Genomic DNA, 12,234 nt, shown 5'->3' on the forward strand with positions numbered 1-12,234 from the left:
GTGGTTCAGCACATGCCTTCAACACAGCTTCATTCTGTAGGAGTGTAAGAAGAGCACAAGATATGAATAATTATTAAAAAAACTGTTAGAATTATTAAAGACATCCATCAATATTTAAACTAAACAAAGAGTATAATTTGTGTAAAGCTGCAGATTTTTTCGTCCAAAAGAACAAAGTAGCATCACTAGTGCTAAAGGAAATAGCTTTGAAGAAGTCAGGAATCAACAGTTGGTACAGTGGTTTGGAACTAAAACAAAAACATATTAACAAAACCTATCAACCTTGAGCTTAAAACTCAAGAAACAAAATTCAAGTAACAAGAACTCAGATTAAGCACATGGCTAAACCCAGCAGGCATGCCTGAACAATAGGTGCAATTTCTTCACCCTTTTTATCATAGAATGACAAAAATAATTCTGTGACGTCACCTTCTGATCCACCACATTTACAATAAACTCAACTCAGGTTCAAGAAACTTAGGGTTGGCCACACGTTAGTATATGCAGGTTTTTGGCTCCTCCGATACCCATTGGTTATACAACTTTCAAGATTTTACTAATAAACGTTAACAAGGTTCAAGGTAGAAGGATCTAAATAATGTGCATGAATGTGGAAGTATAACATACAGCAAAAGATATGAAATGTTGCCCCTTTCAATACTTTAGAGCTTGTTTATTTGTGGAAATTGGAAGATCGTTTTCTGTTTTTCATTTTCCATTTTCTAAGAAAACTTTAGTTTTCATTTTTCATAGAAAACAAGAGAGAAACGGAACATGCATTCACTTGTCAATTAGAAAACAAGTTTCTAATTAAAAAAAATTAAAAAATAATTCATATTTTCATAATTAAAAAATCATTATAAAATATATTTAAAACCTTATTTTACTTTTAAAAATTTTCACTGTGGTATTCATTTATTTATAATAATATGATTAATTTTTTATCAGTGAAAATAAATGTTTTCCTAAATAATTATTCAACTTTAATTATGAAAAGTTATAGTATAATTTTGATGATAGAAAAATCATCGTTTTCACTTTGAAATATAGTTGAAAAACAGAATTTTTGTTATAAAGGAAAACAACCTAAATTTTGGAAAACAGAACTAAAAGTTGTTTTCTAAAACATAGTTAAATCTTGGAAAATTGGAAAACTAGTTTCTAGTTCTTCAATTGAAAAAGGGTACATGCGAACACAAAACTTTGTTTTCCAGTTTTATTAGAAAACTTTCCCATAAAACTATCTCAGTTTCCCACAAGGGAACAGGTCTTTAAGTCCTCCACAAATAGTCTCCTTTTTTTTTTCTTTTAAGTAAAGAAAAATCATTAAAAGGCACCAAATGGCCACAAAACAGCTACAAACACAAAGTAAGGAGTCCACAAAATCTAAAACAGCATGAGCATCATAGTGTCCCTTTTGGAACTCCAGGTCATCCATATCATACTCTTTGTTTTCTTTTTAATTTTCTTTTCAGTTAAGAAAATTCATTAGGGCACCAAAGGGGCAAAGCCCACAACAAAACACCTACAGGCACAAAAAAAGAGTCTGCAAACCAAAATCCAGAACAGCATAAAACATTGAAATTGAATTGTCTCGCACAATAGTACTAATCTACATAACTATAAGAATATAGAGGTGTTTTTACCCCTCAGCTCTTCTATTTCCCTCCCTCCAAAAGCCAATATATACATAGTAAAGGATCAAAGAAAAATTTTTTCTTGTTTTCCTTTTGAGTGTGCATACTCTGAGCCCACAACTTATTCTAAGCTAAAACTGCAAATGCAATAGAGCATGCATTGCATAGTCCCACAATAATCTAGTCCACTCGCTGCTTGCAATCCAAAAGCATGAGTTGATGATTGTTAACACTAAAAAAATTATCTCCCACATCACCACCCAATTGTTTTTTTCCCCTTTTTAACAGTGTTGTCACCAGGCGGCGGGCGCTCGCCTAGGCACCTGGGCGAGGCAAAATCAAGGCACCTCCCTGGGCACCTAAGGCGAGGAAAGGCGAGAAAATGCAAGAAATTAAAAAAAAAAAATAAGTTGAAAGAGAACATGACCAACTTCTCCTCTTTCTTTCTTTCTTTCTTTTTTTTGTTTGGTTAAACATTTCTATTATTTTTCTTCATTCTTCTCTTCTATCCCTCAAATTATTAAATTCTTTTTTTGTTGTCACTTTTTTTCTTAAACCAGTATATCATTTGAAATTCTGTATTTATTTTATATTTTTTTAGTCTAAAATTCCATCACATTTTTGTTATTCCAACTGAGTATGTTTATTGTTCCTTTTCTTGTTTTTATTACTCCTTATTAGAAGTGTCGTGGAGTTCTTTGACTTTCATTGTTCTTATACTTAGTCAGTGGAAATAAAAGAATCTTTTCATTCTTCTCCTTCATTGATCTATAATTTAAATTCCTAACTCCATCAAATACATTGCCAATCCCAAATTTTTTTATCCCTCTTGAACATTATTTTTTAAGGAAACATTCAATACATTCAATGAATATTATTTTTCTAAAATTTTGTTACATTACACATTACAATATATTTGAGTATTCTATTACAATAATCTAGTCTATTCTAGTATTTACAAGTTACCATTCTAATCTATTCAATTCTTATGATGGAATATATATATATATTTTTTTTTAAATTTGGTTAGGATCAAAACAAATGGCTAAAAAATCGATAGCATCATAATGCACAAACAATAAAAAGGATCCAACATGAAAACATAGATAAATACTTTTGATCTTGAAGCTTAAAATATATAATATATTACGAAATATGAATATGAAATTTGACAATTTATTGGTTGTGTAATATATTAGAGTTTTTTACATTATATATTTAATAATTTATTATTTTAGAATGAATTAGCACCTCACTTCGCTCAGGCAAGTGCCTAGCGCCTCGGAGGATAGAGGACCTTCTCACCTTAAGGGCGCCTAGCGCTTTTGACAACACTGCTTTTTAAGCAACTTTTCTTTTTTCATAAAAGAAGAAAAACAAATGAAAGTACAAAAGGAATGCAAAAGGTGTCCCCCTAAGCAAAGACGAAAATAAAAACTGAGGAACATAATTTTTATTAAGCAAATTTACTTCATATAGCCCTCCAAGGAACAATGTTTTCGATCCAACAAGGTTTATGATTTCACTTCAAAACAAACCCCTTTATACCAAAGATTGAGAAATACTCTAGATTCCCTAGAAAAATGCAAGTTGCAACACACTTCCCCATCAGGAGAACCCATATAAGTACAAACAGAAGCTTACGCATTCCTAGCCTTAAAAAACCCCAAAATACATATTTCCAAAGGGCTGTCAAAGAGAGCACTCGGTACCCAAAGCAGCATTCCCACTTCCAACTTGAATTTTATTAAAGAAGTACCTAAATTTGAACAGATGCTTCAACCAGAAAATCTCTATAGCTAAAAGAAATCATCCTTGAGCCAAACTGTTTAATTGCTAACTAATAACTGCATAAACCTTACAGTTACACTAAATGAGTAAATTTTAATGAAATTTGTATCATTTGAACATCAAACCAATGCCTAATAAAACCAAAATTCCAGTTCACATTGAACCCTAGAATTAGATAATTAAAGATGCCTTTTTTTTAATACATAAAATCAAAAACAGAACAAAACGGGCATAAAAGACCAATGATAAATTGAATTATATAGAGAGGGAGACCTGCCAAACCCTAAGGAGTCGCTTCTTGGCGTTGGCTTTACGGGTAGTGGTGAGCTTTATCCTTTTCCATACTAGACCTCCTGAGTCATGCTTCTTCACTATCTCCATTATTCTTGTTCCCCAAAATGCCCCTACCATTTCTCTCCTCTGTGCGTCTATATAGGGTTCTCTCCAGCTATTGAGTCTTTTTCAGTAACTGTGATTGTGTCTGCTCTTACCACAAAAAAAAGAGAACTGGCAATTGGAACGAAGAGGAAGTTGGAAGGGTCTGCCTTTGTTAAAACGTTGCCGCTTCTTTTGTGAGGGTTCCATTAGCGACGTTGTTTCATTATTGCTTGTTTATTTTCATTTTTTTTTTCATATTTCGAGAATTCTTAAAATAAATTATGATCCCATCTGTTGTTTAATTCCGTTATTCATTGTATCATGATTTTTCTTTTTTTTTTTTTTGTAAAATTTTTTAATATATATATAAAAAAAATTCGCAATATATATATATAATTTAATATAAAAAAAATATTAATTTCAATTACACTTATCCAATTCTATAAAATTTAATAGAAATAATTCAAATTTCATTTTTTTTTAACCCTAATGCTAATCATTTAGCATTTAGTAATATAAAGAAAATAGATCAATCTAACTCCATCATAAAAATTAACTTAAGAAAAAGTAGATTTGTTAAATTCTTATAATTAATTCAAATATAATATCTAAAACCAAATATGATAAACACACATCTTCACATACGAAAATGAACATATGAAGTGTAAAGTTTACAAATAAATATATCTGTAGGTGGTCCAATATTAAAGCAAAATAAATTTTAATATCATATAAAAAAATCAAATTTAACTCTATCTTAAAAATTAATTCAAGAGAAAAATATTTACTCAGTCATATATTTAGCTAAAATATAGTATTCCAAACTAATATGTGACAGACAATTAAAGATCACTCTCATTCAATGGAGATCCATAAATGTTTATCAATGTATATATATATTTTAGAGGAAAGGGAAAAAATAACAACAAATCACATGGGACAGCTCCTGCCATATTACGCCACCCCACTTATATATACATGCAGAAGAAGACTACGTAAACCATGAGGAGTGATCTTCAAAGAAATGACAACCCAAGGCCAGAGAGTGCCCCAAATGCGCAGGCCAATCCGCATTATGATTGTTGCTTTCCCTGAAAATATTATGCACATGAACCTCCCATTCCCTTCCTAACAACTCTCAATATATATACGATATTTTAGTGCGATTAAAATATTATTAAAGTGAAATATCTAAATAAATGGATGAAATTAGCGGAAGCAAGATTGCTTTTGAGGGGACAAATTTAAAAATTTAATGGGATGGTGGGAGTAATTGAGAATAAATTTGAAAATTCAGTGGAGAAAACCTAAAATTGTAATGCAACAAAATATTATTAGGTTATGATTATATTTTAAAAAATTATTTTTCCAATAATTTAAAAAAAAAAATTTGATTTTAAGTTATCTATTTATTTTATGGTTCTAGAAGTCAATCATAGCTCTGATGATAAAAATTAAGAAAGTGAGATTTTTCCATGCAATCTGTTCCTAGTTTGATGTAAACAATGGATGGAAACCTAACCTAAATGTCCAAATTCCTCCTGTCACGTAATAATGGAGGAAAGACGCGTGTAAGAAAGAATTTGATAACGGCTTTAACTGTAACCAAGTCATACACACCATGAATGAAATCGAAATCCATCGCTGATTATTAGTTGAATCAGGAAAAAAAAAAAAAAAAAACCCACCCCGTAACCCTCGTTCGATCTCTCGTTCTCTTATCATTTACAACACCTATTCTTATCACGATTTCAACAAGAAAGGGACTTTAGCTAATTCTCTCTCAACCCCTCTCCTCTACCCATGTGTCTTCTTCTTCTTCTTCTCTGATTCTTCTCATTTTTTTATCTTTCCCTCCTTTCGTGCCCTTCCACCTTCATGGGCTGTGGCATTTCCAAGTTAGACCTGAAGGAGACAGGGCAAGGCTATCAGATTAGATCCCTTCGTCGAAGAAGTGATGACGAAACTGATTCTTTAACGAGCAGGAATCGAAAGAGTGTTTCTTCCATGCCCAGCGAAGGTGGTGTTGGTTTCTTGAAAAGGGTGATCGGTTCAAATGAGAGAGAGAGAGGAGTGGAGAGGGAATTAGAGGCTAGTAGCGATCATGGTAGGAAAAGTAACGTTTCTTCCTATTCCTTTTGTTTCAAGCAGCCTCAAGTTGAGATAATGGAGAAAGAATCTTCAAAGGAAAACAAGTCTCAAAATAAGTATCATCAGTATGCTAACAATGATGATCTTCACCAAGAATATATCAGGCCAAGCGATGCAGAGGAATGTGCAGCAAGCATATTATGTAGTCCAGGATCCCCTAGTTTCAGGGTTTATTGTGTTAATGACTTTATGGCTGCTCCCCATGAAGGTCAGTTCTTTTTCCTATTAATTAAATAACATTTGATTAATTACCGTTGGATATTGATTATACTTTGCTGTTTCTAATTTGCAGACAATGGCGATGAAGAACTAGAAGAAAACAAATCAAATAAGGGGAGTGACAAGGTATATATATATTATCTTAATAATTAACTTACCTGAATGTGATATTAGCTTAATTATGAAATTATTTTTATTGGTTTCGTGAAGGGATCGGAGACACCACGGGCGAAAAAAGGAAGGAAGGGAAGAGGGTTTAGGAGTGCCATGCACATGGGTGGATCAAGTCGAGGACTTAGGGGTGTATTGCAAAGGGGTGGATCTGCAGGAATGAAAAATATACTCAGTTCCACTTCTTGCAGAAATCATACTTCTTCACCTTCTCGTGACAGCACAACTAAATTGATTGCAAAAGCTGTTTGATGATGATGATGATCAAGGCAGAAGAGATCGTAATTTATGAAGGAGCAAATCTCTCATTCACTGACCTTAATTAATTCCCTTTTTTTTTGTCAATTAAAAGAGAAAAAAAAAATTCCTTGATTTGTTCCTTCGCTTGTGTTGTTGGAGAACTGAAGAATTAACCCTTTTCGTTTCTTCAATTTTTATGTAGATAGGGATTTGTTTATTAATATGTGAACTATACCTTCAATGTATTTATATATGCATGTTGTTCTCAGTTTTCTCCCCTTGTACTATATAATTTGTGCAATGCAAGACACGGCTAACCCCTCTCTTGCTCGAATCCATTAATTCTGTTATAACAGACATATAAATTTAAGACACGCACAATAAGCACAATCACGTAATATAGGGAAAAAAAAAAAGAAAATAACACAAGATTTACATAGTTCAACCATAAAATCATATTTACAAGTAAAATAAAAGAAAAAAAAATCACTGTAATAAAAAAATAGCAAGATATAATCATGTATTTTCCAAATATCTCAAAAATTTATTGTCAATGACAGAAAATACAGTATTTATATGGGATAAGATTATCAAAGGGCTCCTGCTCTCTATGTCATGACCCAATCCCATAGACTGGACCGGCACTAGAACTTGGGTCAGTATAAGTCTCCCAAAATCGATAGTAAGCCTAACTATTCTCTAGCCCAATATTAAGAAATCAACCGGATAGAATTCGGCTATAAACTGAACTACCTAACGGGGAATTTTTGGCTCACCCGACTTGTGATCACAAAATAAAATCATTTGGAGAGCTCAGCTCATCCTTACAATAATCAACAATTCAATATGATTACTGGGAGCTCAACTCTCTCATCTACATAACCCATTCAATCCACAAATTCATATATACAGAACCAATAAGTTACAGATTTCACATAATAATATATTATAGTCTAAAGTCAAATGAAATATCCTCTAAAACATGCGGAGTTCTAGAATTTTCAAATTTATAACACAAACATAGATAGAATACTAATACACCTGCAAGGTAGAAAGCAAATTACACACAAGAAAGAATCCTCCTGTGGCCTGAAAAAATAGGTGAATAAGAGTGAGCGTTCGACTAATAGAGTAAGATATTGATTTTACATATAATTTTTATAACTACCCAAGTCTAGTATATCCCTAATAATGAATGCAACACCTTCACACAGTTCAAATAGGTCAAGTCATAATCACATCAAAGGCAATCTGGAGCACTCATGCACCCTTGTGTCAATCCATACTCACACATATAAATATGAGAGTTGATCCCCTATACAGCTCTCTTAGTTTTAACCTATGCCAGCGAGATCAACTCAAAGTCGGACTTTCTCTTGGTATATAAATGTGGGGGTCAGCGAGATCAACTCAAAGTCGTGCCTACCCCGACTTATCCATAATAAGGATTGGGTCGCAGCGAGTCAAGTTTCAGCTGCATCTGCTCGTCCTATCCATATCCATACACACAACTCATTCACATCAACTCACACACCAGCTCCAGATTGTCATAAAGCAACAATCACAACAACATCATCAAATACAAATGCAATACAAAACATGCATAGCAAATAACTATGTACATATATCTATAAATGATGCATGAATATTCCTTAAATACATAATAATAACATTGAAATTATAAGTAAAATTAATATTTACTCACAGTATTTCACAAGTCACTGCGGTGGTTGGGCAGAAGAGAAAGGCTGACCTGGCTCACCTAAATAATTACATTACAAACTAATCAATATTTACTTAAAACAAAACTTTGAAAGAGTCAAAGATAACCTAAGTTTTGCTGAAAATTCAGAAAATTTTCCCTATACCTAGGACCTAACCAACCTGCAAAGTAGCTCAAATCACACTTCTAAAATCACAAGTCTCAAATTTACATCTCAACAACATCATCTGGCCTCTCTTGGGCTCTCTAACTAGTTAAAACTCATATACTACACATAAAATAATTATTTAAAAATTCGGATGTTACACTCTACTTCTACCATATACTTCACTTTTTATTCCAATTAGGTTACAATGCAAAATTTTTCTATTGGGTAATAATTCAAATATGTGAAAATATATCCAAAAATTCATGTCATATAAAATAACATATTCTTATGCCATGATTTGGTAATTACTAATTATATATCTTTGCAATTTGTACAAATAAAGGAAATTATTACCAATTAATTTCATTCTAAACTACCGATATATGTATTCAGTGAAATATTTGCCTTAAACCCCATTTATTATGAGACAACACAATATGTATAATGAAACTTATATATTAAATAGGTGAAACTCGCATATTTATATATTGGATTCATATGATAAATTAGGTATAAGTAAAATTTTTTCTATATATATTTATATGACCTATTATAATTTTAATTAATATGATATTTATAAATTGATTTGGGTGTATATATCAAAGTAGGGGTGGCTATGGTTTAGGAACCGTCAATTCAGGTTTAATGAAATCATGAACCTGAACCAAACCGCCATGGGATAGTTTGAAAGACGGTTCCTGAATCGTCGGTTCTGGTTCGAGCCCCGATTTAAAATAGTTTGAAGTGTGGTTCAAAAAATAACAGTTCAAGACGGTTTGTAGAACAGTTTGAGAGCGATTTAGGGGCAGTTTAAGAGCGACTTAAACAAAAAAATTAGAGAAAATTTTTATTGATTTAGAATTTAAGTTATATTTGTAAAAATATTTTAATTTTTCTCAGAAATCTTTCAATCAAAATAAAATAAGAAAAAAAAGAGAATGAAAATAACTTATTTTTAAGAAAAAATTAACAAGCAAAGACTTGAATATATTAAAAAACAAGAGATGAAATTAATTTTTTTTAAAGAAATTAAAAAAATGTGCATGAACTTAATTTTACCTATGTATCCCTTTAGGATTTAGAAGAATCAAAATTTCCAGTTATATTGCTTGCCCTTTTTTTAAAAATTTTATGATAATTGATAATTAAAAAAAGTATAAAAGAGCAAAAAAAATTAAAATAGAGGGTATTAAAAATTTTATTGAGGATATAAAATAATAATAGAGTAATTGAGATAATATTAAAAATTTCAATGAGCATATAAAATAATAAAGTAGGAGAATTGTGAGAGTACTGAAAATTAAAAGGAGTATAGAAAATAATAATTTAGAAAATTTGAGATAAATTGAAAAGTATTAAGAATTAAAGAGAGTGTAGCGAATAATTGTATAGAGAATTAATAATATATGTAAATGAATTAGGAGTTGGGTGATGTATTTATTAAATTTTTTGTATTTAAATCACCTGTTTTATCCGGTTTGAAACCGTTAGTTTAATCCGATTTGAAACTGTCAGTTTACGGTTTTTGAAAAAATATAAACCTAAACCAAACTGCAGAAGGGTGATTTCGATCTGATTCAAAGTCGATCCCAATTTTAATCAATTTCAATCTAGTTTTGACCGAACCAATTTCGATTCGATTCCTGTTCGAAATCAAACCGTGACCACCCTATATCAGAGTAGGAAAGTCATACTTTAAAAATAAATATATGTGAATCTGTGTATTTTCGAACTACCTACTAAATATATATTTTTTATCCACTTTGAAATTGATGGAGGTACAATACAACTATTTATAATGGAGTTAGAAATTAATTATAGTTCAACAACTATTAATTAATTAATGATGCATGTCAAGTGGAAAATCACATATATTTAGCAGATATTTTTTTAAACTTAGTTTATTTATATTTAAGATATATAATATATAGTGATACTTATTTATTAAATATATAAATTTCATATATCTATATTTTAAATTCATTATAAATAAATTTAAGTAAAAATTTATATATAATAAGTAAATCATAAAAATGACATCATGCATTCTTAACTTTAATTAATTTTTTTATCAAATAAATATATAAGCGCAGCTTAGAAAAAGAATACACTCTTTAATAAATTTTATTAAAATATGTTAATTTTTATAAATTCACACACATTTATTAATATGAAATTCTGAAGTCCCTATATGACTAATTAGCAATTAAATAAAAGAAGGAATCCAGCCTTTACACTTGAAATGGGCGGCTTCAATGTTTGAAAATGGGATGGAGACCATATATACGTAGCTTCAAGGATTGCCCTTTTTCTGACCCTATCCATTTTATTTATTTATTTATTTTCTCTGTCCCAATCACTGGTGATTCTCCCCAGTACACAGCTGGACCATACATTTTATAATGTTCTCTTTTATGAATAATGCATCAGTTATTCACAAAAATTCATTTTTTAATGAATTATGAAAAGTCGATATCAACGTGAGTGAATAATATTCTCTTTTTAATTTTTTTTAAGTCATAAATCATATAGAATAGAATATATATAAAAATAAAAAATATAAAGAAAATTATGAACAAACGCAGATGGATGATTATCCTTAAGAGATTATTAAATGTATCAAGTGTATATATATCTCTTATAATTTATATAAAATTTATTTTTTATATTATAAAAATAATTTATTTTTCTGTAAAAAAATAAAATATTATTTTATTAATTTAACCAAAATTAATTAGTTAAAAGCCATAATTAATTTCCTAATGACAGCTTTCTATGAAAACTAATAAATTTAAATCTCATTAAAAATCTCAAAATAAATTAGTAAATAGATTTATTTATACAGATTTATAACAATTGGTTAAAATTATGCTGAATGCATTTTTAATTATATGAATTTTTAAGAAAACATATATGATCAGCTAATAATTCATATTTAGAGAAATTCTAAAAAAAATAAACGAGGAAAAGTTAAATATTTATGTTTAAAAGAATAGGAGTGAGCATTCGGTTCAAACTGAATCGAATCGAATCGAATCAAATTAAATTATAAAAATCGAATCGTAAATTTTAGAAATCAAACCAAATCAAAATGGGTGAAAAATCAAATCGAACAGAATTGTTCTATTTTGGTTCGGTTAGGTTTAAACCGATCGGTTTGATTTTTTTATTGATTTTTGAATTTAGACTTGATTTTCAAGTTATTTAGTCTAATTTTAATTTTGGTTTGAACCTAATAACCATTAATCAATGAAATTAAATAATTAATATATATAAAATTAAATATAATTCATAAATTTTTCATAAAAATAAATCAATTTAAAAATCAATTCGGTTCGATTTAATGTGATTTGACTATATAAATTACTATTCGGTTCGGTTTGATTTAACTGATTTTTTTCTCTTCAAAATCGAACTGAACCGAACCGAAATAATTGAAATTTTTATAATTTAAAATCGAATCGAACCGATTTAATTTTAAAATCGAACTGATTAAATCAAATTGACTCGATTCGATTTGATTTTTCTATTTGAACTTTATTCTGCTCAGCCCTATAAAAGAGTATTTAATAATTTTTAATAAAAAAATATATATAAAAGTAGGAAGTTGAAAATTTTCAAATGTAAAAGCACATGAGAGAAGCGGGCAGAATTAATTTACAAAGGAAATTAAAGATTCAAAAATGTATGCGTCCAATGTTAGAATAAAAGAGAGCTAGTCCAAAATACCAACTGCTACGTACGTAGAATGATATGAAATCTCAAGGCTAGATGCA

General features: G+C 29.9%; 1 protein-coding gene across 1 annotated transcript; it reads left to right on the forward strand.

Annotated features, from left to right (window-relative positions):
• The first annotated feature begins 5,467 nt into the window (after nucleotides 1-5,467).
• LOC110637870 (uncharacterized) lies at nucleotides 5,468-6,832 on the forward strand. The gene is made up of 3 exons (XM_021788240.2): nucleotides 5,468-6,165; nucleotides 6,250-6,302; nucleotides 6,387-6,832. The coding sequence occupies exons 1-3, from the start codon at nucleotides 5,685-5,687 to the stop codon at nucleotides 6,597-6,599; spliced, it is 747 nt and encodes a 248-aa protein (XP_021643932.2). The 5' UTR covers nucleotides 5,468-5,684; the 3' UTR covers nucleotides 6,600-6,832.
• The last annotated feature ends 5,402 nt before the right edge of the window (nucleotides 6,833-12,234 follow it).

This window comes from Hevea brasiliensis, chromosome 1 (assembly GCF_030052815.1).
Source record: "Hevea brasiliensis isolate MT/VB/25A 57/8 chromosome 1, ASM3005281v1, whole genome shotgun sequence".
Lineage (NCBI taxonomy): Eukaryota > Viridiplantae > Streptophyta > Magnoliopsida > Malpighiales > Euphorbiaceae > Hevea > Hevea brasiliensis.